Genomic DNA, 25,318 nt, shown 5'->3' with positions numbered 1-25,318 from the left:
CCCTTACTTATATCAGTAATCTAATTCATGTATCATTTAAATAATGTTGGTGTCCTAGTTTTCTCCAATAATAAAATGTCTTCGACTTCAGTTTCATCTATCTCCATAGCGTAAAATGAGATTCGTTGATTGTTTTATCCCAACTCAAATTTGCACTCCAAGATAAAGTAACATCATGAAAAAATGTTTAATGTCTCCCTAATTCCTTGGTATGTCGATTTTGATCAATTTTCAACAAATAGATTTTTTGTTTATTTCATATTAACCAATGATTTTTGAGATAAGCTTGCAGCTGTTACAGAGGAGGTTTAATGTCTCAACCAACTTGAATAGCAAATTATCAAAACCCTATAACATTTAGGGTTTGTAGCAAGGATTAAGGAGACGCGTCATAAACTTCTTTTAATTTGTTAATAACTAATAACTTAACAAATTGGATCCACGATAAACTCTCATGTCAATATTTGCTTAAAATTTATAATTGCGTGTAATCCAAAATGACTCTAATATTAATAGTGATATTACCAACTACTATGAACGTCGACATTATTTCCAACAGCTGAAATCATTATGGATTATGTATTTTCTTCACGTGATGTAATGTAGTTGGTATTGATATTAAATGAAGTTTGCATTAGAATTAAATATAGTTGGTATTATATACTAGAAAAACAACCTTTTACGATGCGCAATGCATGTCATAAAACGCTCAGACGATGCGCAAAAGCGTGTCAAGGAAAGCCCTATCATAACAAGAGACGATACGTTTTCGCGCGTCGTCTATAGACGACGCGCATTTACGACACACTATTACGACGCTCATTTACGACACACAATGCGTATCAAGGAAGGCCCTGTCATAAAGGAGGATGACACGCATTTGTGTGTCGTAACCTTATGACGCACATTTAGGACACGCATTGCGTATCATTATAGCCCATGTCATAAATGAAGATTACACGCATTTGCATGTCATAAACTTCAGCAACCATTTACAATATGCATATACGACGTGCCTTTATGATACTCTTTTATGCATAATACAAAAATATAAAAAAATATATATTCCAAAACAATCAATTTCATCCAATAACATCATGTCAAAAAATTATAATACATTGATATTAAAGGGATCTGATTATACATTGTTATTAAGAGGTTTTCCCTAACTATATAACCTAATACTACTTTGCTATAAAGGGTACCTTCTTGTTTCAGATATCATGTCAAAAAAATCCTCCATATCATATATTTCCTTAATTTAGTTGTCTTCAATCATCAACTGCCATTAAAACAAACACATTAAACCAAGAGATTGATTATTAAATATTTAAAAAAATCAACCTACAAACTTCAGAAAACACATTGGAATCAATACAAAAAACAAAATTTATAATAGTTTTTGTACCGAATAAGTTGTCATATCTATCTTTTATGCCCAACAAATCACGTAACACATCATGAGTCATGCTCCCCGACATAGCTAATTTTGCATTCAATGCAAAATATCTGAAAATAAAAATTCATGTAAGACATGATATTGTTTCAGAAAAAGTGTCAAAATTTGAATAAAAATATAAAACATGAATTTTTAGAAAGATTAAAAAGAAGTACCTGTAGAGCACATAAAATAGAAAAAGAAGAACTAGATATACCTTTTTCTTACTCTGTGTCAATAAGTTGCATAATTCAAACAAAAACATGTGTATCATGGCAAAGTAGAGCACATAAAATCAATTCATCAATGTTGTATACATGAATCCCATTGAATAAAATGCAGAATAGCACAATAACTGACATGTTGACATACGAAAATGTGAAAGGACATGAAAAAGTGAAGCTTGAATGTAACACCGTAAAATTTAAAACAAATTTTTCGCATTTTTAAACACATTTTTCCAAACACATTTATCAATAAAACTCCATTGTATCATAACTTTGTTTCACAACATATTTTCCAAGATCAAAATACATTAAAAAAAAAAAAAAAAAAAAAAAAAAAAAAAAAAAAAAAAACCATGTGTGTGTACGAATCATGTCGGCACCTTCCCGCGATCATCACTGATACCTGAAACACATAACACTATAAGCATAAAGCTTCGTGAGTTCCACAAAATACCATACATAACACATACTAGCCACTCGAGGCTATAACTCTGTGGGCCTGTGGGCCCTAACTCTGTGGACCCTCTAGTCCTAACTCTGTGAACCTTCCGGTTCTAACTTTGATATACTCTGATATACACATGACATAAACCACATAGAAATAATGCAGTACAACACATCACATAATAGCATACAATAACTCTGCCACATAACTCTAATTACCACTCAAGGTAAAGTATAGCGAGAAGACTCACAACGGATGTCTCGGTAAATCTCTGACTCGGTAGGAATGCGATCTAGCCTCCACCTAATCACATAAAGTAATACTCTCATAAATATAACTCTCAGAACTAGACTCAACCCTCTCTAGGCACCCTCAGAAGGGTAAAATACCATTTTATCCCTCCTTTGGCTCAGAGGCCCTCATTGTTGACCAAACCCTAAAAGTCAACGGTCAAACTTTGACCCGATTCGTCGAGTGCACTTGGGCAACTCGACGAGTCCACACGTGTCCACTAACTTCTAGTCTCGCTTGGCATGTCGAGTCCCTCCCCTTGCTCGACGAGTCACACCTTGCTACCCCGACTCAACTCGACGAGTTCCGTCTTGAACTCCAGTCCTCTAATCCCTCTCTGAATCACTGAGTTATTCCCCCAACTCGGTGAGTCTACTCGCTGAGTGATTTACGAGAAACCCTAACCCTACTCGTCGAGTCTAATCTTTGGACTCGGCGAGTTCATGCCATGCAAACACTCCAATGACCTCCAGAGGTCAGATCTGTTCCTTAAACCCATAGATCTGACTTTCTCAAGCATGATAATCATGTAAAGTTTGGACCTTGACACTCATATAACATCTAGATGATCCTACTTGGTGATTTATCCCCAAAAATCAACTCCTAAGTTCATGGCTACTAAAATAACCCCCAAAGCTCCATGGGTTAAGGTCTTTGGACCTCTTTAAGTCCAGATCCAAAGTATAAACTTGAGAAGGGACCAATTGCCCCACATATCCATTCTCTTAAAGGGGTTAGAAAACCCTAACTCTAAGAATCAACACCAAAACCGAAGAAGGACTGAAATAATACCTCAAGATGAAGTCTCTGAACTCTAAAAGCACAAGATCCGTTCCTCCTTCAACCTCCTCTTGCCTTGGTCACTTCCCTTTTGCAATCACACCAACAAAATGATCAAAAGTGGCCTCTCATCCCTCACAAACGCTCTACATCTCTTAGGGTCTCTCTCTGGGGTTTGGTAGCCGCAAATGACGGCCCTAAGGGCCTTTAAATAGGTGCCAAGCCCGGGAAATTAGGGTTTCATTAAACAGCGTGGACTCGCCGAGTCCGATCATGAACCCGGATGAGAATTCGCTACCCTACTCGGCAAGTCTAAGCACCAACTCGCCGAGTTCCTCTACAAACTTCAAAATAAATGAATAAAATAATATACCTGGGAATCCGGATGTTACATTGAATGGTAATACATACTTGTATCTACAGATTAGATATTTGAGTGTCCTTAGTGTTGAAGGTAACGTAAAATGTCCGGACAACAGCCTCAAATAAGTTCTCGATCCAGTTCTCTACTCTTATGAAATCTAGACCGCCTCAACTTAAAGTTACCTGTTGCAAGTGAAATTTGTGCCACGACGACACTCCCCTTTCCACTTTTTGGGAATTGGTCTGAGGCCTTCAACACTAAAGCTCTCCGACTATGTCCATATTCCACTGTCTATGACACCAATAATCATGGTGCTCTCGCCAACGGGACTTCGTTCAATTGTTATTGGAAATCCCATAAAGTCCCACAACTTCGTTATCTGGAGGTTCAACTTTTGACATGGGCATATGGAGACGGTCCCTTCATAACCTGCATTTAATTAGGGTTTTAGTCAATCTTAGCAAAGCATATACTACATATATATATATATATATATATATATATATATATATATATATATATATATATATATATATATATAGTATCTAGATCCACAATTAGTCAATTATATATAAAAGTTCGTGTGGATCACATCGAGTTCTTGTTTTCTCAGTTTATGTAGTCGTTTTTTATGTATCTCAAATTCTGTGTGGTTAAGAAATTTTGATTGATGGAAAAAAGTAATCGTATAACTGCACTCTAATTAACTGCACTGAATTAATTAAGAGGCTGTGTACGATCAATACTAACATTTAACCATTGTAACTGTTTTGGAAAATGTTTCTCATTTGTTTTGTTGCTTTCTTGTTTCTTAATTTTGTATAATTATTTTGTCAATTTTATGTGATTATTTTGTCTGTTACTTGTAATTTTGTTTCATGATAAAATCTGAAAACAAAAAGGAAATCTAAATGAAGCAAAATCTGGTCATTGATACTTACCAGCCAACTTTCATTTTTCTTCTTGGGAGAGATAGGCAGCAAATCCATTAAAGCTTCTTTGGTAACTCCTTATCAGGGCGTTGCTTGCGAACCTGGTCCCATTTAAAGATATAATCAAAACATATTTGTGGTTTCAAAAATGAAAATGTAATTCAAAGAAATACCTAGGGCTTGAAATATTTTTCAAGATTTCAAAGTGATGCAAAGAAGGTGAATATCCGCCTTCTGGAAGAAATCCCATGTAGGCGATAAAAACCTGTAGAAAAGATTAATTTGCATTAGAATCAGGAGTTAATTCAAATTAAACTGTATATTCTGTTCTTATCATGTGGAAGACGATGTGTACATCATGTGATCAGTTGGAGTTTGGGTTCTTAGTTTTGGTAAGAAATAATACTTTTTAATTGCTATCTTCTCTGTATATAAGCCTGTATACTAACCTTTCGTTCTTCAATAGTTGCAGATCCAACTACAATGAAAGAAATAAGTACGCATGTCTGTAACACATTCAACAACTTCATTTTCTTCTTTGTTTTCTTCTTGCTCACTTTCTTTGTGAATGGAGAAACCAGGTGATTACATAAGAAAGTTGGATTTTTCTAATTTTCACAAAATCAATTAAAAACATTTTAAGCCGTTAATTAAGGACATCAACATATTATGTCTAAGTGATGACATACAAGGGGCCTGAGCAAAAATTTCTGCAGATACACGTCTCCCACTTAGATTTTGGAGTCAATTGGTTTTTAGGAACATTTTGATACATATATTGCTCTGCAGCTACAGTTAGGACCAACACCAACATAGAGAGGAAAAAAGGAAAATTTTGCATGTATAATAACTCAAAAATTGAGTTTAGTTTCATTTATCAATACAAAAAAGGGGAGTGTTTAAAAAAAACAACGTTAAACACACCCATAAACATCCAAATCCAAAAAAAAAAAGCAATAGTCTTGATAATGTGAAACCAAAATCAGTACTAAACATACTAGCAAATGCATGGGATGAAAAACGATTAACCTTAATAATACGATGCACCAACCAGCAAACAAGTTCAAGAATCCATCTTTCAAACCTTATTTCAGTAAATCATTCCTGTCAAACAAAACATAAAACTAATCAGTAAAAAAATATCAACATTTGGAATCAATCATTCCACAAGTAAAAAGAAAAAAGAAATTTACATCGGAATCAGATTGCTGCAAAGGGCTTTTGGAATCAGGTCTACCATGGGCATGGGATGATGATACTTTTTGTAGCCTATATCTCTTCACTTTACATATGCATGGAACGTCAAACACTTTGACTGCATTGGTCAAGGGGCTTTTTCGGAAATCAGCATAAAGATTAGAACCGGGATCTATTTTAGCCAAAACCTGATGGTAATTCAAGGGTTATTAGTTAATTATCTTGTTTATCAAGTCAAGTGTTCTCAACTGTTAATTCTCTGATTAGATAATGTTTTGGTTATTTAACTTTTCCTTGTTCCTGTTCCCACAATAGCTTATGTATAAATCTGATGGTAATTTCAGTTATTTTACTCTGTGCCTAAATAGTTGTGCTCAAATGATTGAAACATATTTTTTTTACTATAGATATTGTCATAAAATAATATACAATCACTAAGGTTTACAAAAATTTAACCATTTTGATGTACTGTGACCTGTTATAACAATAACATGTTAAAGTGGTGACAAAGAAAATTTTGATACTAACTATTCCATTAACCTGCTAAATTTTGACAATATTTAATTTGGTAAACAATTTAACCTCCTAGCCAAGTGGTAATCACTTGGTAATAAAATATTCAAAATGTAGTTGACCCAGGTTCAATTCTCATATACTTCAACTTTGTGTGACGTGCTGTTTAATAATAAACCATGTCAAAGTGGTTGATATGTAAGTAACCCACATACATTATAGAATACTCCATCATAGCCTACTATATGTATATTATAATGGAATATAAATTAAACAAAGCTATTGTTAAGATATGCAAAAAATAAGCAATAACAGATAGAAGCTTTTCAAGTGTTAGTGGACCCAGTGTGGGTAGATTTTGTCCTTCCAGCCTTCGGTGGGCCCTGAATGGTATCTGAAGACGGAATGTTTACCCTGAAGTGGGTCCAACCCGGTTTGAACAGGAAAGTTAGACCAGCTACTCACCCCACTGTTTGCAGCAGAGTTTGACCTTTCAGATATGCCTTGAAGAATAGACATGAACTCTGGATTTGGAGGATTTTGAGTTAAAACTGAAGGATCTTGAAGAATGTCAGATTTAGGGGGGGCATACCAAAGAGAGTAAGGACTAGACATATATTTTTTTCCTTTCAAGTTGCATCAATTTTGCAGTTTCCATAGCTGGAATCGAAGAAGAGTTCCCAAAATACCCCTGCATACCTTCAGAAAGCCCAAACTTCTCCAGTGAGCCACCACTACTAGACCTGAGAGACTCAATTAACCTATTCTCAGCTTCTATGGTTGACCCATGTTGAAACCTTGGATCATTTTTCATCATAGCATTAGGATTAAGAATATTGGATTTATCATTGATTTCACTTTTTGCAGCAGTAAATCCAGGTGGAGGTCTGGCTTTTGCACGAAGGTGAGGCATGACATCACCAAGTGAAGCAAAAGGTGAGTCATTTGGTGCATTTGCAAGATGCACTTGCAAATCAATCCCAAAATATCCAGCCTCAAACAATCCAATAATATCAATACCAATAAAAGGACCTTGAATCGAACCCTGAGGATCTTTATAAAAAAGAACCAAATCTTTAGATGATGGATGTGATTGTGGTGTGCACGACTCTAAAAAGTATCAGAATGGGATGTAGAAGCAAAAAAGTAGGGGAGAATGATGTCGTACCTGAGAAAACAAAGAAAAAGAAGGAGAAAAAGGAAGAAAGAACGGATCCTACCTGAGATGCGTAGAGAGTAGAAGTAGGGATCGAGTATGGAGGAGGAAATCACAATTGAAACCTGTATGATTTTTCCGGTTAGGGTTTTTATAGAGGAGAAGATGAGAAGTTTCAAAATCAAAATTAGAGGTAAGAATAGAGGAGAAAGAGGAACCTGGATCATGTATTTGACATTCTTGATGGCGTCGTTGCTCTCGACCTTGAGAATCATGGTTTTTACGATTAGGGTTTTATCATACGAACGTGAAGCATGAGCACCTGTGACATGAATGATTTGATCTCGATTGACAAAAATACAAACAGTAGCATATCATGATGGGGGTTTTGTTATCGGTGTAGTGCGACAGGAAAGAATGGTTGGAGAAGATGGTCGGAGACACTTGGCGGTGCGAGATCGGAGATTGGGTGGTGGTGCGATGCTGCTATGAAGACGAAGGCCCTCTTTTTCTTGCTAATTGGAAGAGGCGAGGGAGGGGGATTGTTTAATTTTTGGGATCCAATAGCGGGTGAAATCCCGCCTTAAAACACGTGTTTCATTCAAAAATTATAAAGCGACACACTTAGATGACAGATATTTTATGAAAGGCGCCCTTCATATTTCCTTTTTTTTTTTTCTTTTCTGGCACTAATTTTAGGGCACGCATAAATGCGTGTCCTCTATTCTTCAAATTTTGCAAAACTAACATTATTTTTTAGGGCACGCACAAATACGAGTCCTCTATCAGCGCGTGTCATTGTTTGCATATCATTAAAGGGCTGTTTTCTAGTAGTATAATAGTTACTAATATTAAAAGTACAATGTTATTATTAAAACGAAGAAAAAAAACACATGATTTCATTTCCCATATGGGTCACATATGATAACGTTTTATTAATAATTGTCTCATATAAGATGTAATGTAAGCAAAAGCTTGAGAAACTTATCATAATGAATAAATGTATACAAAAACAATAAGAACTAAATGTGTAGAAACTAAAAACTTAACATGAAATAGTCGATCATAAGGACTGAATGTATACAAAAATATAAATTCAAGGGCTTATTTTACAAAAATAAAAAACAATAAACAATAAATGTGTACATAGCCAATATCATGTTTCTCTCTTAAGTAATTTTAAAAGTATATTGAAACAATTTTACAAAAACAATAATAATATAGTTTAACCAAACAACTACATCAATGTCTACTTCGTTATTTTTAAGATTTTCATTATTTATTGTTTTAATCTGGTTATACACGATATAAATTAAAAAACTCAACTTTTTTACTTGTTACTTGTTATATTAGTTTCCAAATCGGTTATTAATAGGGAAATTTGGTTTGTTTAATAAAAACTTGACATTCGGTTATTAATAGGGAAATTTGGTTTGTTCAATAAAAACTTTACATTGTGTATTTTTTTTTTTTTTAGTTTTTGATTTTTTTCCAAAATAAACTCAAATTTAACATATTTTTTGTTATTTCATTAATAGAGATGGTTACCAATAGGTAATTGAATATCTCCTAACTCATTTATATCCTATGGATATAGACTAAATAAATAATGTCGAAATGAAATAATGTTATTACGAGCAAAGCTCTTCTATTACCTCCTCTTCCAATATTGTTTTTAACAAAGATTAAGTACGACCTTTTAATGTTGTACAAGACTATTTTGGTATGTTCTAATAGTATGTTTATTTTAAAAGGAGTAAATTACGCGAATGGTCCCTGTGGTTTAGTGTAAATTACACACTTGGTCCCTAACTTATTTTTCTAACTCGGACTGTCCTCAACTTTTAATTATGTAACCCGCCACGTCCCTATTCTCACAGTCCGTCAATTGTTTCCGTTAGACACCCCACGTGCCTTGCACGTTAGGGGTATAAAAGTCTTTTCACATATCCAATGTTATACCGCCAAGAAAAAAAAGGACGTATCGTTGATCAACGTGATCAGACACAAGCTTCACAGACAAAACCTTTGAAAACCCTTTGAAAACCCTTGAAAACCCTTGATCGAAAGAACCCTACATTTGAAAACGACGATGGCGCCTTGGAGGATACGTGCTACCATGGACGAGATTGACGTTGCTCGTAGATATGGTAAGTGTTTACTCCCTCAATCAGTTAATAACTTAAAAAGAAAAATGTGACTAACCAATCTTTCCGTGAATATACAGCCGGACATCCGACGATATTCTCTGTCCGATTACACCATGGTGGACAGTTTACAAAGTTCCCTGGAAGAAAGTACATCAAAGGCAAGCAAAATTATGTTGATTTACTAGACATTGACACCTTTTCCATTCACGACATTGACGAGATGATGGAGGAACTTGGGCATATTGATTCAGACGAAACACTACTCTATTATCATTTCCTGAGACCATTTGGCGATTTGGATTTTGGGTTATTTGCTTTGGGTTCAGATCAGGATGTTCATCATCTGGGTACGTATGTTGCTAACCATAAGGTAATAGATGTATATATTGAGCATGGGAAAACAAATTTACATACTTATTCTATGTCCCCCAACCCTAGTAAGGTTAAAATTGTTGAAATTAAAGAGCCACCAGCTTGCTCCAAACAGTTGTTCTTGGAGTGGAATGACTCTCCAATTGAGCATGAGAGTGTTCCAGACCTAACAGAAGTTGAGAATGATAGTCATTTGGACAAAGAACCATCTTTGGTCGACCATATTGAATTTGAAATGAATGTAGAGAATGAGGATGATTATGATGGTAGTGGACACAACAATGGCAGTGGAAATGATGAGTTTGATGATGATAGTGAGAGTGAAGATAGTGATTTTTTATTGATGAGGACAATCTCATACACGATGTTGATGTGGATATGAAAGATTTCCATATGAACATTGACAAGGATGTAGAATGGGTTGGAGGTTCTTCTGAAAGTAATGTACCTGAAGGTACACAACAAGGTGAGTTAGAAGTGATCAACACAGAGGTTTTGTTGTCTGGGTCTTCATCAGATGAGGCAAATGATGGTAAGCGAAGGAAAACTATTAGGGCCATACATAGGGCTTATGAAAATGATGCAGCTTTGGTTAGTGAGCCCTTCTACATTTTTCAAACTTTCAGTTCATCTAAGGACTTTAAGACACAAGTGAAACTACATTCCATAAGGACAAGAAGGGAAATACAATTAGAGAAAAATGATAAGAATAGGGTTAGGTTTGTGTGTAAGGGCACTATACCAAATCTTGCTACTAATGAAGAAGAGAAATGCCCATGGGTTATATATTGTAGTAAGTGGAAGCGTGACATAGATTGGATGGTTAAGACATACACGAAGGAGCATCGATGTCTACAAACAAGGAAAGTCAAAGCATGTGACTATAAGTTCCTTTCAGAGCATATAGTACAAGTTATTGAGACAAACCCAAAGATTCCTATTAGGGCTTTACGAGAGCAACTCCAACGTGAGTACCAGATGGACATTTCGCATATGAAAACTTTTAGGGCAAAGCAGCAAGCTTTAAAGCATGTTCAAGGAGATTATGCCAGCCAGTACAGGTTGTTAAGGGATTATGTTTTAGAGGTACAAGCACGTAACCCAGATACTACGGTTAAAATTGATGTTGAAAGTGAAGCGAATCCAACTGTTGAGACAAGAACATTCAGGCGTATCTATGTTTGCATTGGAGCTTTGAAGCGAGGTTTTGCAGCGGGAAGAAGGGACTTTCTTGGACTTGATGGAGCCTTCGTGAAAGGTCCATATCCAGGCCAAGTTTTGTCTGCTGTGGTAAGATCTTCTTATTTCTTTTTGTATTGTATGTTCTTTATTTTAATTAGTGTTAACTGACCAATGTTTTCTGGTAATTTATGTTTCTTATCAAAGGCATTGGATGGTAATAATGGGATATATCCTTTAGCCTATGCTGTGGTTGAATCAGAAACATTGAATTCTTGGACTTGGTTTTTAAGTAATTTGGGTGATGACTTAGGTTTGGGAACAAATTCCAATTTCACGTTTATGAGTGACAGGCAAAAGGTATTGGAACCTATCCAAACTAGGTTTTATAGTTTTATACTATTGATGCAGTTATACTAACATACAAACATGTTACTATTGCTAGGGTTTGTTGCCTGCGATTGCAACACTATTTCCATGTGCAGAGCATCGCTATTGTCTTCGTCACATACACGACAACATGAAAAAGAACTGGAGGGGAAAGGTGTTCAAGAATCTTCTTTGGGAATGTGCCACGACCTCTAATGTACAACACTTTCATCAAGCAATGGAAAAACTAAAGAAGCTTAACAATGATGCTTATGAGTGGCTGAAACAAATACCTCCTCAAAGTTGGGCTCGCTCCCACTTTACTGGTATAATGACTTTCGATCTCTACTTAATAATTTTAAAAGAAGGTAAATTGAATACTGACATAGAATTTGTTGATGTTCAGGGAGAGCACATTGTGATGCTCTAACTAATAACATGTGTGAAGCATTCAACAGCAAGATAGAAGATGGTCGTGATGCACCAATTATTAACTGCATTGAGTTCATCAGAGAGTACATTATGAAGAAGATAGTCAAAGTTGACAAGGAAATTCAGAAAGTTGTAGGTCCTTTGACTCCTACAGCTACAACAATATTGGATAACATAAAGAGTAAGGCAGAACAGTATGTTGCAACATTTTGTGGTGCTGGAAAATATCAAGTTGCTGGACCATGGCAAGATCAGTGTATTGTGGATGTAGATCAACAAAGTTGTACGTGCAAAAGGTGGGAATTAATAGGAATTCCGTGCAAACATGGTGTGGCTGCTATTTGGGACATGGGGAGGAATGACAAAGATGTGGGAATCCCAGAATCATTTGTGCATCCATGTTACTGGTTATCAAGCTGGAAAGAGATGTATTCTTTTAAGGTTAGTCCAATCAATGGAAGGTCCATGTGGGAGAAGTCAGCTATACCAACAACTCTGTTGCCTCCAAAACATCGTGTTCCTATAGGAAGACCAAAGAAGAAGAGAACAATATCAATTGTTGAAAAGGAGGACTTTGTTAGAGGAAACACAGCATCAAGGGCCCATAGATCAGTAACATGTACGAAGTGTAACAATGTTGGTCACAATGCAAGAACCTGCAAAGGGCAAAGACCAATTGTTGGTGGGGGTGGTGGACAATCACAAGTAAAAGGAAAAGGGAAAGGGAAGGCAACCACTTGATGGTTTGTAATAGGGCTAGTCTTTTGTTACTTTAAATATGAATGGATTGTGTTATGTTGCTGCTTGTAATAGGGCTAATATTTTGGTACATTATTTACTCTAGTTTGTAATAGGGGCAGTATTTTGATACTTGTTTTAGCCAATATGTTGGCACTTTTGGATGAACTAGTTTGTCACCCTCATTGCCCAGTAATAGTTTGGTACTAATTAATGGAATGTTTTCTTCTTATGATACACCATTGGGTAGATAATAATTTGGTTTATATTGATTTTTACATTTATATTTTCCATAATAGTTTGGTACAAAATTAGATTGTTATATTCTTCTTATGATGTCACCCTTATTGCCCTGTTATAGTTTGGTACTAATTAATGGTCAATATGTTGCTTATACATCACTTTAAAACATAATCAATACAACACTGCTACAACCATTACAGTACATTTGCATTACAATACATAGACAACCTAACCAATACATAACACCATTTTCATTGATCTTTAAAATCTTAACCATTTGCATTACAATACATAGACAACTTAACCATTACAGAAAAGGATACCTTCACATTCACTGCTACAACCTAACCATTATAGATAATGATACCATCACATACATTGCTACAACCTAACCATTACAGAAGACTTTACCATTACAATAACAACTCATCCCCACCTTACAACTTGTAAACAAGTATCACCAAGAACAATACCCAACTATTAAATAAACATATTTTCAAGAAAAGATTTTCATTTTTCAGCTTCTTGTTCAACCTCACAAGCCAGGAGATTGTCAATCTGTCACCATGATCCTTTTCATCATCATCTACCCAAGCAATAAATCCTTTACGTGGTTCCTGTCAATTTCAAAAGCCACAGTTACAATACCTATAATCGCATACAGTGATATCCCCATCTAGGGTTACGATTACAAAATTCTCAACTACAACATACCTTAATTGGACATGCGTAAAAGGGTCTTCCTGGATTATTGTTAGTAGTTGAAGTTCGAATTACAGCAGCACGCCCACAATCGCATTGAACCATCCTTGATTTGAAGGAGATTAGGTGTAACCGCTTCAAACGATGGAGGATTGAAAGAAACTACTCTAAATTAGGTTCGATCCTGATGAAAATTTAGTATTTGAAGATCGTTGGAAATGTGAAAAGACTTTTATACCCCTAACGTGCAAGGCACGTGGGGTGTCTAACGGAAACAATTGACGGACTGTGAGAATAGGGACGTGGCGGGTTACATAATTAAAAGTTGAGGACAGTCCGAGTTAGAAAAATAAGTTAGGGACCAAGTGTGTAATTTACACTAAACCACAGGGACCATTCGCGTAATTTACTCTTTTAAAAGTATATTGAAACAGTTTTACAAATAATTTGCTATTTTGTACCTTTAAGTTCAATTTATCTTCAATATTTATCAATGTTTTACAATAAATACTAAACTTATTTAGTAATGTATGTAAGAATAATCTCTATCGTTAACTATTTTTTACTTTTATAACCTTCAATTTTTTCATGTTTGGGTCATCTTTTGCTAAAAACAAGTAATAAAAGATAATTCTTTTTAAATATACTATTATGAAGGACGTGTTTGAGATTGCTTTCAAACTTTTTATTGAGTTTTTGAAAAAAATCAAGAACTTCTTACTTTAAAAAAAAAAACTATTTTTTAACTAAAAAATTAATGTTTACCAACCATCTTTTTAATTTATTAGCGTTTTTGAAAAACTAATAAATCAAATTCTAAAAACACTGGTAAATCAAATTCTAAAAACATTGGTAAACACCACCACAAAAGTTAAACTAAAAAAAAAAAAAATTAAATCCATTTCAATTTTGCGAAATCAGAGAAGAGAGAAGATAAGAAGGTTGAAAGGTCGGTTTCATGGTTATATAAAAGAACAGAGGAAACGTCATAAGATAATAAGATAATGAGATAATCTCTCACTCAAACCCTAATTTAATATTAGCATCCGACGGAGATCACAAATGGCAACTGGAATTAATAGGCAGCCTGATCATGGAATATCTGCTTACAATATTCCTAAATTCTACCACCATTTTGCCTATCATCGTTGGACTTACCACGGTTTAGAATTTACCGTCGTCCATCGTCGTTTGTCGCTTCTTACTTGGAATTCTCCATCGTCATTGCTATTTCCTTTAAATTTCGCCATGATCTCGTCACTAGTCACCACTTGTGCTCTGTGGAGGTCTCGTCAGCAAATCTCTCTCTCTCTCTCTCTGCTCCTTGTGCCATTTGGCGCTCATTTTTCATTTTTTACTCCACTTGCTACTTTATTACTACTGCTACACAGATCTTCGTCGTCACACCTCCCAGGTTGGTATACTGCTTGCCATTAGTTGCAATTTTCAAATGTTTTGCGTGTTTTGGTACATTTTTTATGTATATACATAAAATTCAAATATAGCATTAATGGAATCTTTTAAGTATCATTGACCAAATTTATTGCAGTTCGTGATATGTTCATTTGAATAATAATGAATGAATTAGAACTGGTAAACGAACTATTCTTATTCTATAATTTTGGGGCAAGTGATTTGTCGGCTGTTTATTTCGTTAATTTTGCATCTTATTTTTATTTGCTCACACAATATGTTTGCTGAACTACTGTTTAGCCCTTCTTGTTCAAGAACTTGCAAATAAGTACCTTGAACCTCCATAACTACTACAGTGTGTCAATTAGGAGATGAAAGAAGAGATAACGAATGCAACAGTGCAACTATATTCAAATATACACATATATTAATCTAACAAATTACATTCATCCAGTAGGTTGGTCTAGCTAATTACTCAAAACTGTCGATGTAAATTCTAGTAGAAGCTCTACTGTTTTTTTAGGTGGTATCAGAGGGGTGTAAAGTGTGCATCACAGGGGGTTGTCTTGAACCTTGCTAAACCATATAGGGAAGATGTGAACTTTATAAAAAGCTTATACCTGAAAAAAAGTGTGTGTGAGAGAGAGAGAGAGAGAGAGAGAGAGAGAGAGAGAGAGAGAGAGAGAGAGAGAGGACTAATGTCCAATGAATAAGTATTTTAAGTTGTTTATTATTATTTACTTTAATGATATGACCTTCTACAGGTTTTGTATTGTTAGAATATGTTTCAGAAAAGGAAGACAAATGATGAGAGAGACAAAGAGAGATTTTGCAGATTATGGAATTCTTTTTGGAGGGATAGAATGTTTACGTGAGAAATTATTGCAGTTTGTAGGAGTTAACTAGCCTATAGGAAATTTTGGAGTTAAAGTTTACTCTTAACATGTTTATGAATGTTCTACTGTTCCAAGTACCAACTTCTGTTGTTCATGCATTGCAGGAAGATCTGCTTACACCTGATTGAATTTGGTTAATGAAGTTGGTTAGTCCACCTTTTCTCATCTCTATATGCTTCTATTTTCAAATTATTAGGTGTTCTAGCATGATTATAGGCAAACACAATTCTTCATATATACATGTTTATGTTGATGATGAAACTGAAATTATATTATATATATAATTTTTTTTTTGCATAATTCAGGAATTATTTTCTACGCACACATCAACAAGAACTTGATTTTTGTTTTGGGTGGTAAGGTCAAAAAAGAGTACTTCTATTATTCCCATTTTTAGTTTTTTGTTATTGTATTTCTTACCTGAGTTGCTACAAGGAAGACAAAAGAATAAAACTGATGCAGGCCCCCCTTTCATGAGAGTTAAAAAGTAGAAGAAAAAATCTTTGTATGATTCCAAAGCCTTGTTTTTAACACTACCTGTTGTCCGATCTGAAGTCTCATCCTTCTTGTTCCTACTATTCATTGCTATGGATTTAAGTCATAATTTTTTAAAGTTCTTGAATTGACATATAACATTTAAGAAAAACTGTTGGATACTATATTATCCTTCCTCTTCTAAGAGTTAAGCAAACTAACAAAGAATATTATGAGCATCTAATCGTGTGTTCAGTAAAGAAACAGTCTTTAAACACCTTGTACTTTTTTTTGGAGCAAAACTCTGACTTGTCTCCATATCAAGAATCATCCTACACTTTTACATCAACAGATACTGGCATTGGAAGACTAAAACATTGTAGAAGATGGATCTGCAACAATCAGTAGCAGACCAATTCACAAATCTGCATCCATGTATGCCTCTGGATACAAGAATAGGCATAATAGGAGGTGGCCCAAGTGGTTTATCAGCAGCTTATGCACTTGCTAAGCTTGGTTATAGAAATGTGACCCTTGTAGAGAAATACCACACAGTTAGTGGCATGTGTGAATCAGCTGATATTGAAGGCAAGATGCAGTGCACCTCCTCTTTCCTCTTTCCTCTTTCCTCTTTATACATTGCTCAATTGGGTAACTCATCTAAATGATATTAACTTAAACTTCTTCATTATTACAGGCAAAATTTATGATCTTGGAGGTCAAGTTCTTGCAGCAAATAGTGCCCCCAATGTTTTCCATTTGGCAAAAGAACTCGGGTCTGAGCTTGAAGAAATGGACTCTCATAAACTAGCCCTCATTGACAGTTCAACTGGGAAATATGAAGACATCCAAGTTGCTGATGATTATGTAGCTGTAATCCCATTGGCCTTTGAACTCCAGGTTAGTATTGTCCTCAACTTTTTTTCTGACAAATCTTTCTGTTTGCTTTCATTTGAAATGTTATCTTTTGTAGGATAAGGTAAAGAAGTCAGGCAGAAATGGAGTCCATGCTATTAGTGAATTTGCTTCAGAACCAGTTCCTGAGTTCCTGGAGAGTAAAGGGCTAAAATCTGTTCCAAAATCTGTAGCCTATGGATACACTGCTTCTGGATATGGATTTGTTCAAGATATGCCTTATGCTTACATTCATGAATTCACAAGAACTTCAATGGCTGGTAAAATAAGACGGTTTAAAGGTGGGTATATGGGATTCTGGCAGAAATTAAGCAACTCTCTCCCCATACAAGTTCAATGCAACACACAAGTATTATCCATCAGACGCACCTCCTCAAGTGTCTCTGTAGACACCATGAACACTAGTAGCAAAGAAGTCAAAACCATGGAATTCGATAAGATCATCATTTCTGGATCATTTCCTTTTACAAATGGGAAAATATACAGATCACCAACCTATGTTCCACCAGGTAGGTGCATTACAAATTTACAGTATCTATATCTTAAAATTTTATTTAAATTCATATGTTGAAACTTGAAATGAATTTCGTTTACAGATACTGACAATGGGTTGATGGATTTGAGTGATCTTGAGAAGGAGCTGTTTAGTAAAGTGGAGACAATAGATTACTATACGACTGTTTTGAAAATAAAAGGATTCGATCATTTGCCAATTGGATTTTATTACTTTGGCGAGTTCATGGATGATCCTGCAACTATAGGCAACCCAGTGGCTGTTCAGAGATTCTATGCAGACACAGATATTTATCTTTTCTGGTCATATGGTAATTCAGTTGATATCAAGGGTCCAAAAGTGACTCAACTTGCAATTGATGCTGTTAACAGAATGGGTGGTCAAGTTGAGAATGTAATATTGCAAAGACGCTTCAAGTATTTCCCACATGTTACTAGCCAAGGTACGTAAAAAAAGACGTTAATAACCTCCTCATTTACGTACTCAAAGAAAGCATATTAAAACGTCATCACACCTTTTCTTCTTACAGATATGAAGGAAGGATTCTATGACAAAATGGAAATGGAACTTCAAGGTCAGCAAAACACCTACTATGTAGGTGGACTTGTAGCATTTGAACTTACAGAGAGAAATTCAACGTATTCTATGCACCTAATTCGCAAGCACTTTGCAAATGATGACCCTTTGCCAAAGTTTCCATATGTGAAGGTAAATTAATATATATCACTAAAAGTTAAAACAGCATTACAATTTACAGGACCCGATGAATTATTTAATCTTAAAAAAAAAAAAAAAAAACTTTTGTCCCTCTTTTTTGCAGAGATTGTTTCCACTGTTATCAGATAGCTTGGACAGAAACCCTGAACCGTTGGATGAATATCCAGGTGTAACATTCCCTGACTTGTGTAGTCTTGATGGGTATTTGAGCCATTGGGGTACTCATGAAATCACTAAAGACAAAACGCTTTACACTTGGATTAATGATGAAGGGGAGGAGGCATATAAGCGGACTTATGGAGAACTTCATGCCAATGCTTCTTGCATTGCTCATAAGCTGCTGACTAGTCAAAAACCAGTTATGTGTCCTGGTGACAGGGTGTTGTTACTTCATGTTCCAGGGCTTGATTTTGTGGATGCGTTCTTCGGCTGTTTAAGAGCAAGATTAATTCCAGTTCCAGTTTTGCCCCCTGATCCTCTCCAAAGAGGTGGACAGGCGCTTTTGAAGTTAGAAAACATTGCTAAATCAAGTGATGCAAAGGCAATCTTGTCAACTGTGCTTTACCATGGAGCTGTAAGGGCAGGGTCTGTAAAAAACTTGATCTCTTTAAAAGGTGGGAAAAGTGCTGCAAAATGGCCTAATCTTCCATGGATACATACAGATTCTCTTGTGAAGAATGCTAAAAGTGTTGACTTTGAAGACTTTAAAGTATCAGAACCGAAGGGAGAAGATCTCTGTTTTCTTCAGTTTACTTCTGGATCAACCGGTGATGCTAAAGGAGTAATGATAACTCATGGTGGGCTAATTCATAATGTGAAGTTGATGAGAAGCATATACAAGAGCACATCAAGGACAGTTTTAGTAAGTTGGCTACCTCAGTACCATGACATGGGACTAATTGGTGGACTTTTCACCTCTCTTGTTAGTGGTGGAAATGCGATTCTCCTCTCTCCTATGACTTTTATTAAAAAGCCTCTTCTGTGGCTTCAAACCATGAGCAAGTATCGAGGCACTCACAGTGCGGGGCCCAATTTTGCATTTGAACTTGTGGTCAGAAGATTAGAGGGTATGAAGGATAAGGTGTTGGATTATGATCTTTCTTCCATGAAGTTTCTTATGGTTGCTGCTGAACCAGTGAGACAAAAAACCATCATGAGTTTTGTTCAACTCACTGCACCTTTCGGCCTTTCACAACAAGTAATGGCTCCTGGTTATGGGTTAGCAGAAAATTGTGTTTTCGTTTGTTGTGCATATGGAGAAAAGAAGCCCATTTTGGTAGACTGGCAAGGAAGGGTGTGTTGCGGGTATGTTGGTCAAAGTGATGAAGATGTTGACATCAAAATAGTCAACCCAGAAACCGGTTTAGAACACGAGCTCGGGAAGGAAGGAGAGATATGGATTAGCAGTCCAAGTGCTGGAATTGGATACTGGGGAAAGGAAGATTTGAGTGAGAAAACTTTCAGAAATTTACTCGGGGGTAAAAAGTACACAAAAACCGGCGATTTGGGGAGGATTATAGATGGAAACTTGTTCATCACTGGTAGGATTAAAGATCTTATTATTGTAGGTGGAAGAAATATATATTCAGCTGACATAGAAAAAACAGTGGAAAGTGCTTCTGAACTCTTACGCCCCGGTTGTTGTGCTGTCATTGGTGTTCCGGAAGAAACGTTATCCACAAAGGGTATTTCTGTTCCGGATTCTTCTGATCAAGTTGGATTAGTGGTGATTGCAGAGGTTAGAGATGGTAAACCAGTCAGCAAAGAAGTTGTTCAACAAATTCAAATCCGAGTGGCTGAAGAACACGGTGTCGCGATCGCATCTGTGAAGCTGATAAAACCTCGAACAATCAGTAAAACGACATCTGGAAAGATAAAAAGGTTCGAATGTCTGAAACAGTTTGCTGATGGGACTTTGAATCTTGTTCCAGAACCAATTGTGACTAAAAAAAGGTTGATGAGGTCGTACACTACAGGGACATGTAAGGAAGGGAACACACCTAGGCCTTTACTGGACACCAATCGCCCGTTGCCAGTGCCAGCTGGCGGGCCAAGTCATAAAGAGATTGAAGAGTTTTTGATTGGTGTAGTTTCTGAGCAAACAGGAATTTCTGTGAACAAGATCTCGACAACTGAAGGACTCACATCTTATGGGATTGACTCGATTGGGGTTGTTAGAGCTGCTCAAAAGCTTTCAGATTTCCTTGGGGTTCCAGTTGGAGCAGTTGACGTGTTTACTGCCACTTGTATCGATGACCTGGCAAGTTTCTCAGAGAATCTTTTACTCAAATCTCAACCAAACAACGCGACTAACCCTTTTCCTGTTCAAGAATACGAGAATGACACTTCTTTCGATCTGATGACTGAGGTTTCGGCACTTCACCAGTTCAAAATCTGGACATTGCAGATTCTTGCACTTGTGTATATATGCATGATGCTTGTTCTTCCTGCGTATCTATCTGTTTCAGTGTTCATGAACTTCATCTCTTCTGGTCATTCGTGGTTAGGGTATGCTACCTGTTTACTTTGTGCTCCTATCGCATGGATATTCTGCATATTCTCAACTTGCATATCGGTGGCTTTTTTCGGTAAATCATTCCTCCAGCCGAATTACGCTTTGACCCCCGAGGTTTCCATATGGTCTATGGATTTTGTCAAGTGGTGGACGCTTTACAAGGCACAAGAAATTTCTTCCAAGGTTATGGGAACTCACTTGAGGGGCACAGTGTTTTTAAATTACTGGTTTGAGTTGTTTGGAGCAAGAATTGGTTCATCGGTTTTGCTGGATACAGTTGACATTACAGACCCATCTCTGGTTTTTATCGGAGACCAAGCTGTGATTGCAGAAGGTGCATTGATTCAAGGACATGAAGTAAGAAATGGAGTTTTGAGTTTTCTACCAATTAGAATTGGTCAAAGGTCTGAAATTGGTCCTTATGCTGTGATCCAAAAAGGAAGTCTTTTGGGGGAAGAAGCTAAAGTGGGAGCTTTACAGAAAACAGAAACCGGAAAGCCTGTTTTCCGATCAGGCAGGCGCAAAAATGTTCAGAAGGTAATTTTTAACTTCAACACTTAATTTTTTTTTTTCCAAAAATGGTCAAAAATATTTATTCTTTTGTGTATATTTGGTCTCAGGATGCAGCAATTGACACTCAAACTCCGGCAATCTATCACCTGATGGGTATTTACATGGTCGGATTTCTAAGTTCTCTTTCAGCCGGAATAGCTTACTTCCTTTACACATCTTTATATCAAGAATCACCATCTCTCAACCACTTTGCGTTTCTCTGTGTTGCCGGAGCTTTCCACTGGCTTCCTTTCACTATTATCGCGTATGCTACCATGATTGTTACCACCTCAGTGGACCCACTGACCTTTGCCACGTCACTTGCTGCTGCTTACCTGGCTCATGGCTTGATCCTCAGCTTACTAACCTGCACAATCACATGGTTCCTTGAGAAAGAAGAAGGGAGCCCGTTTAAAATATGGCTTCGCCATCGGATCAATATTTCTTGCCATCTTAAATTCGCCAAGCTTCTTTCCGGAACTGAAGCATTCTGTGTGTATTTACGGTTGTTGGGTGCAAAGGTCGGAAACCATTGTTCGATTAGAGCCATTAACCCAGTTTCCGACCCTAGACTGATTTCAATTGGTAACGGCGTTCATTTGGGTGACTTTAGTAGAATCATCGCTGGGTTCTACTCGATTACCGGGTTTAAAAGTGGGAAAATTGAAGTTCACGATAACGCAGTAGTTGGAAGTCAAAGCCTTCTGCTACCTGGTTCAGTCGTTCAAAATGATGTCATTCTTGGTGCTCTTTCAGTGGCTCCAATTGATTCGGTTCTCCAAAGAGGTGGTGTTTACATTGGTTCTCAAACGCCGGTTATGATTAAAAACACCATGCATGCCCTAGACGAGCGCATAGAAGAAATGGATGTGAAATACAAGAAGATCGTCGGAAACCTAGCTGCTAATCTCGCTGCCACTACTCTTAAAGTCAAATCGAGATACTTTCATAGAGTCGGAGTTAGTGGGAAGGGAATCTTAAAGATTTATGATGACATCAAAGGATTTCCAAATCATAAAATCTTCTACCCAGGGAAAACTTACCCTATCATTATCAGACACAGTAACAGCTTAAGCGCAGATGATGATGCAAGACTCGATGCACGTGGTGCAGCTGTGAGAATCCTATCTGCCGAAGCCGAAACCGAAACCCCGATTCTCGACCTGACATTGAAAACCGGAAATGCATTCTACGCAAGGACAATCTCCGATTTCGCCACGTGGCTCGTTTGTGGACTGCCAGCAAGAGAACAGCACGTGAAGCGGGTCCCACATGTGCGTGACGCTGTATGGACATCACTTCGGAACACCGATTCATTCACCAGTTTGCATTACTTCTCAAACATATGCAGGATTTTCCGGTTCGAAGATGGAAGTGAAATGTATGTCAAATTTAAATTGAGACCTTTTGACGATAACATACCTGAAGAATCCGGTAAGATTGAACCCATCGGAATCCTTCCTCCAGAAACCGGTGCAATTCCGAGAGACGTTAACGACAAAAGGCCACCTGTTTTCCTTGCTGATGATTTTCAACACAGGGTGAGTCAACCAGGTGGGGTCCGGTATGTTTTCCAGTTACAGATCCGAGACGTACCCAAAGATGAACCCACCCAAGACATTGCACTTGATTGCACAAAACCATGGGACGAAACCCAATTCCCATATATCGATGTGGGAGAGATAACAATCGATCAAAATAACACGCGTGAACAATCGGAGAATTTACAGTTCAATCCTTTCTTGAGATGCAACGAGGTGGATGTAATTCGCGCTACATCCGCCTCACAGAGTGCTTCAATCGATCACGGCCGTTCATTGATATACGAGATCTGTCAACATCTGAGAAACGGTCAGCCACTTCCGGAGTCATGGAGGAGTTTCATAGAACAATCCGATGTCAAAGTAGACCTCTCCGGTTGTCCCATGGCAGCAACAGTAACAGCACCACCGGAGAACAAAAACTCCGGCGAAGTGACTCTGGCGAGAACATGGTATCAAACTTCATGGACGCTATTCGGGCAGCCTCTGTTACAGACGTTCTTGCCTTACTTCTTGATGGCGTTGCTAATCTCGGGTCCATTAAACTTGATGTTTTACATAAAATCAGCAACCGGGTACCCGATTCAGTGGCTGTTGCCTCTATTTTGGGTGTGTTCGGGTGTGTGGGGTGGGATAGCATGTGTGATTGCAAAGTGGGTGTTGGTGGGAAAGAAGAAAGAGGGTGGGAGTGTGTTGATTTGGGGGAAAGAGGTGTTTATGGATACAATATGGCAGGCGTTTAGGACGTTGGTGGGGGAGTATTTCATGGAAATGGTGAGTGGGAGTTTTTTGTTTGTAGTGTGGATGAAGGTGATGGGGTCGGAGATTGATTTGAATGGAGGGGCGTATGTGGACAGTATGGGGGCGGTGTTGAACCCTGAGATGGTGGAGGTTGAAGGCGGTGGGTGTGTGGGGCGGGAGGCTTTGTTATTTGGACATATTTACGAAGGAGATGGTGGGAAGGTGAAGTTTGGGAAGATTAGGGTTGGTGAAGATGGGTTTGTAGGGAGTAGGAGTGTTGTTATGCCGGGTGTCAGGGTGGAGAATGGTGGTAGTCTCAGTGCATTGTCACTTGCATTTAAGGGAGAAATCATTAAGTCTAAATAAATAATTTATCATGTATGTGTTTATGGTTCTCCGGATTCATGAATATGTGATTCAAGGGAGAAATCGTTAAGTGAAATCATTTACATTCTCTATGTTTGTTGCTGTATCGAGTAATAAAAGCATTTCACACTTGCAATTTTACTAAAATAGGTAATATATTCCCCTCTCTTCCTTCTTCTTGTTGTATAACTTAACAATAGTCTATAAGTTGATGAAAAGTGATAATATGTCTTCTTTTCATGTTGTTCAAGAACGTTAATGGTAAATAGAGTATCTTTCTCCCATACAGCAAGCAGTATTACAGAATTTGATTGCATGGCCTACCAGTTTTGCATGATTTGTTCAACGTACGTGGCATATAAATATGTTTTATGATAACCAAAAGCATATCTGGTAGGCATACCTTCCCCTGCATTCCATATCAACGTCTTGTCAGCATGACATCTTGTAAGCTTATTTAGACATCTTGTACGCTCATGTCAGCATACTCACATCTTTGTGTGCTTCATATGCTCGTTTAAACTAGTATGCTTTCTTTTCATATGATTAGTTGATTGCAGTTTCAACCGAAATTGATAGTACTCGTCGTATTTGAACTTCTTGCGATTCCTTTTCTTTTTTTGCTTTATTTTGACCCATTGGATGAGGAATTGGTTCACTATTAGGTATTTCATAGTCGTTGTCATTAAGGATTTAAGGTCGACTCATATATGATCATCCCATAATATTTCATATGAGATCACAAACCTCGGAAGAAAGGTTCAACCGTTCCAAAGCGCTTCCATTTTGTATCATCTTTTATAATCCGCTGAAAGCGCAAAAACTTAAAAGGCGCACATGTTTCCTCATAAACATGTACTCCGCTTTCTCTATAATACTTACCTCACTTTCCCTGCTTCTCCATTGGTTGTATAAGTTTTTGTAGATACCATTAAATTGTGAGACAACCTTGTTGACATTTCCTCACTTCGATCAAGTCTTTAGTTTGGTACTCGGTGCCTCGTTCCATCCCTTGGCAAAAACGAGTCATAATACAAAGCCAAAATTTGTCCGACTTTTGGTCATTTTCAGTGCACGCACTTTCGATATATGGAATCATGCTTTTGCCAACTTGACCTCCTCTTCATGATCCTATTTATTTCATGA

At 37.0% G+C, this 25,318-nt stretch overlaps 2 protein-coding genes and 1 long non-coding RNA gene across 3 annotated transcripts; all 3 read left to right on the top strand.

The window, feature by feature from the left end:
- Positions 1–10,243: 10,243 nt before the first annotated feature.
- Positions 10,244–12,586, top strand: LOC145030315 (uncharacterized). The gene is made up of 4 exons (XM_078978702.1): positions 10,244–11,155; positions 11,252–11,404; positions 11,490–11,739; positions 11,820–12,586. Exons 1-4 carry the CDS (start codon positions 10,244–10,246, stop codon positions 12,584–12,586), a joined length of 2,082 nt encoding a protein of 693 aa, XP_078834828.1.
- Positions 12,587–14,560: 1,974 nt separating this feature from the next.
- Positions 14,561–16,893, top strand: LOC145029286 (uncharacterized). The gene is made up of 3 exons (XR_013676455.1): positions 14,561–14,942; positions 15,942–15,983; positions 16,664–16,893. It is a non-coding gene; the product is annotated as an uncharacterized LOC145029286 (long non-coding RNA).
- Positions 16,894–17,014: 121 nt separating this feature from the next.
- Positions 17,015–24,454, top strand: LOC145032465 (uncharacterized). Its single transcript, XM_078981282.1, has 6 exons — positions 17,015–17,211; positions 17,285–17,735; positions 17,823–18,182; positions 18,270–18,448; positions 18,561–21,509; positions 21,593–24,454. The coding sequence occupies exons 1-6, from the start codon at positions 17,104–17,106 to the stop codon at positions 24,170–24,172; spliced, it is 6,627 nt and encodes a 2,208-aa protein (XP_078837408.1). The 5' UTR covers positions 17,015–17,103; the 3' UTR covers positions 24,173–24,454.
- Positions 24,455–25,318: the final 864 nt, after the last annotated feature.

This window comes from Lactuca saligna, chromosome 2, assembly GCF_052625555.1.
Source record: "Lactuca saligna cultivar CGN05327 chromosome 2, ASM5262555v1, whole genome shotgun sequence".
NCBI lineage: Eukaryota > Viridiplantae > Streptophyta > Magnoliopsida > Asterales > Asteraceae > Lactuca > Lactuca saligna.
The sequence above is the reverse complement of the archived record's forward strand: the minus strand, read 5'-3'. Positions and strand labels throughout refer to the sequence as shown.

Bases quoted from the DNA above. Each gene is read 5' to 3' on its own strand.
- LOC145030315 (XM_078978702.1), top strand. From the start codon at position 10,244: ATGAAAGATTTCCATATGAACATTGACAAGGATGTAGAATGGGTTGGA. The intron at 11,156-11,251 runs GTAAGATCTTCT...TTCTTATCAAAG, and splicing joins GCCAAGTTTTGTCTGCTGTG to GCATTGGATGGTAATAATGG. The intron at 11,740-11,819 runs GTATAATGACTT...GTTGATGTTCAG, and splicing joins GGCTCGCTCCCACTTTACTG to GGAGAGCACATTGTGATGCT.
- LOC145032465 (XM_078981282.1), top strand. From the start codon at position 17,104: ATGGACTCTCATAAACTAGCCCTCATTGACAGTTCAACTGGGAAATAT. The intron at 18,183-18,269 runs GTACGTAAAAAA...TTCTTCTTACAG, and splicing joins CCCACATGTTACTAGCCAAG to ATATGAAGGAAGGATTCTAT. The intron at 18,449-18,560 runs GTAAATTAATAT...TCTTTTTTGCAG, and splicing joins CAAAGTTTCCATATGTGAAG to AGATTGTTTCCACTGTTATC.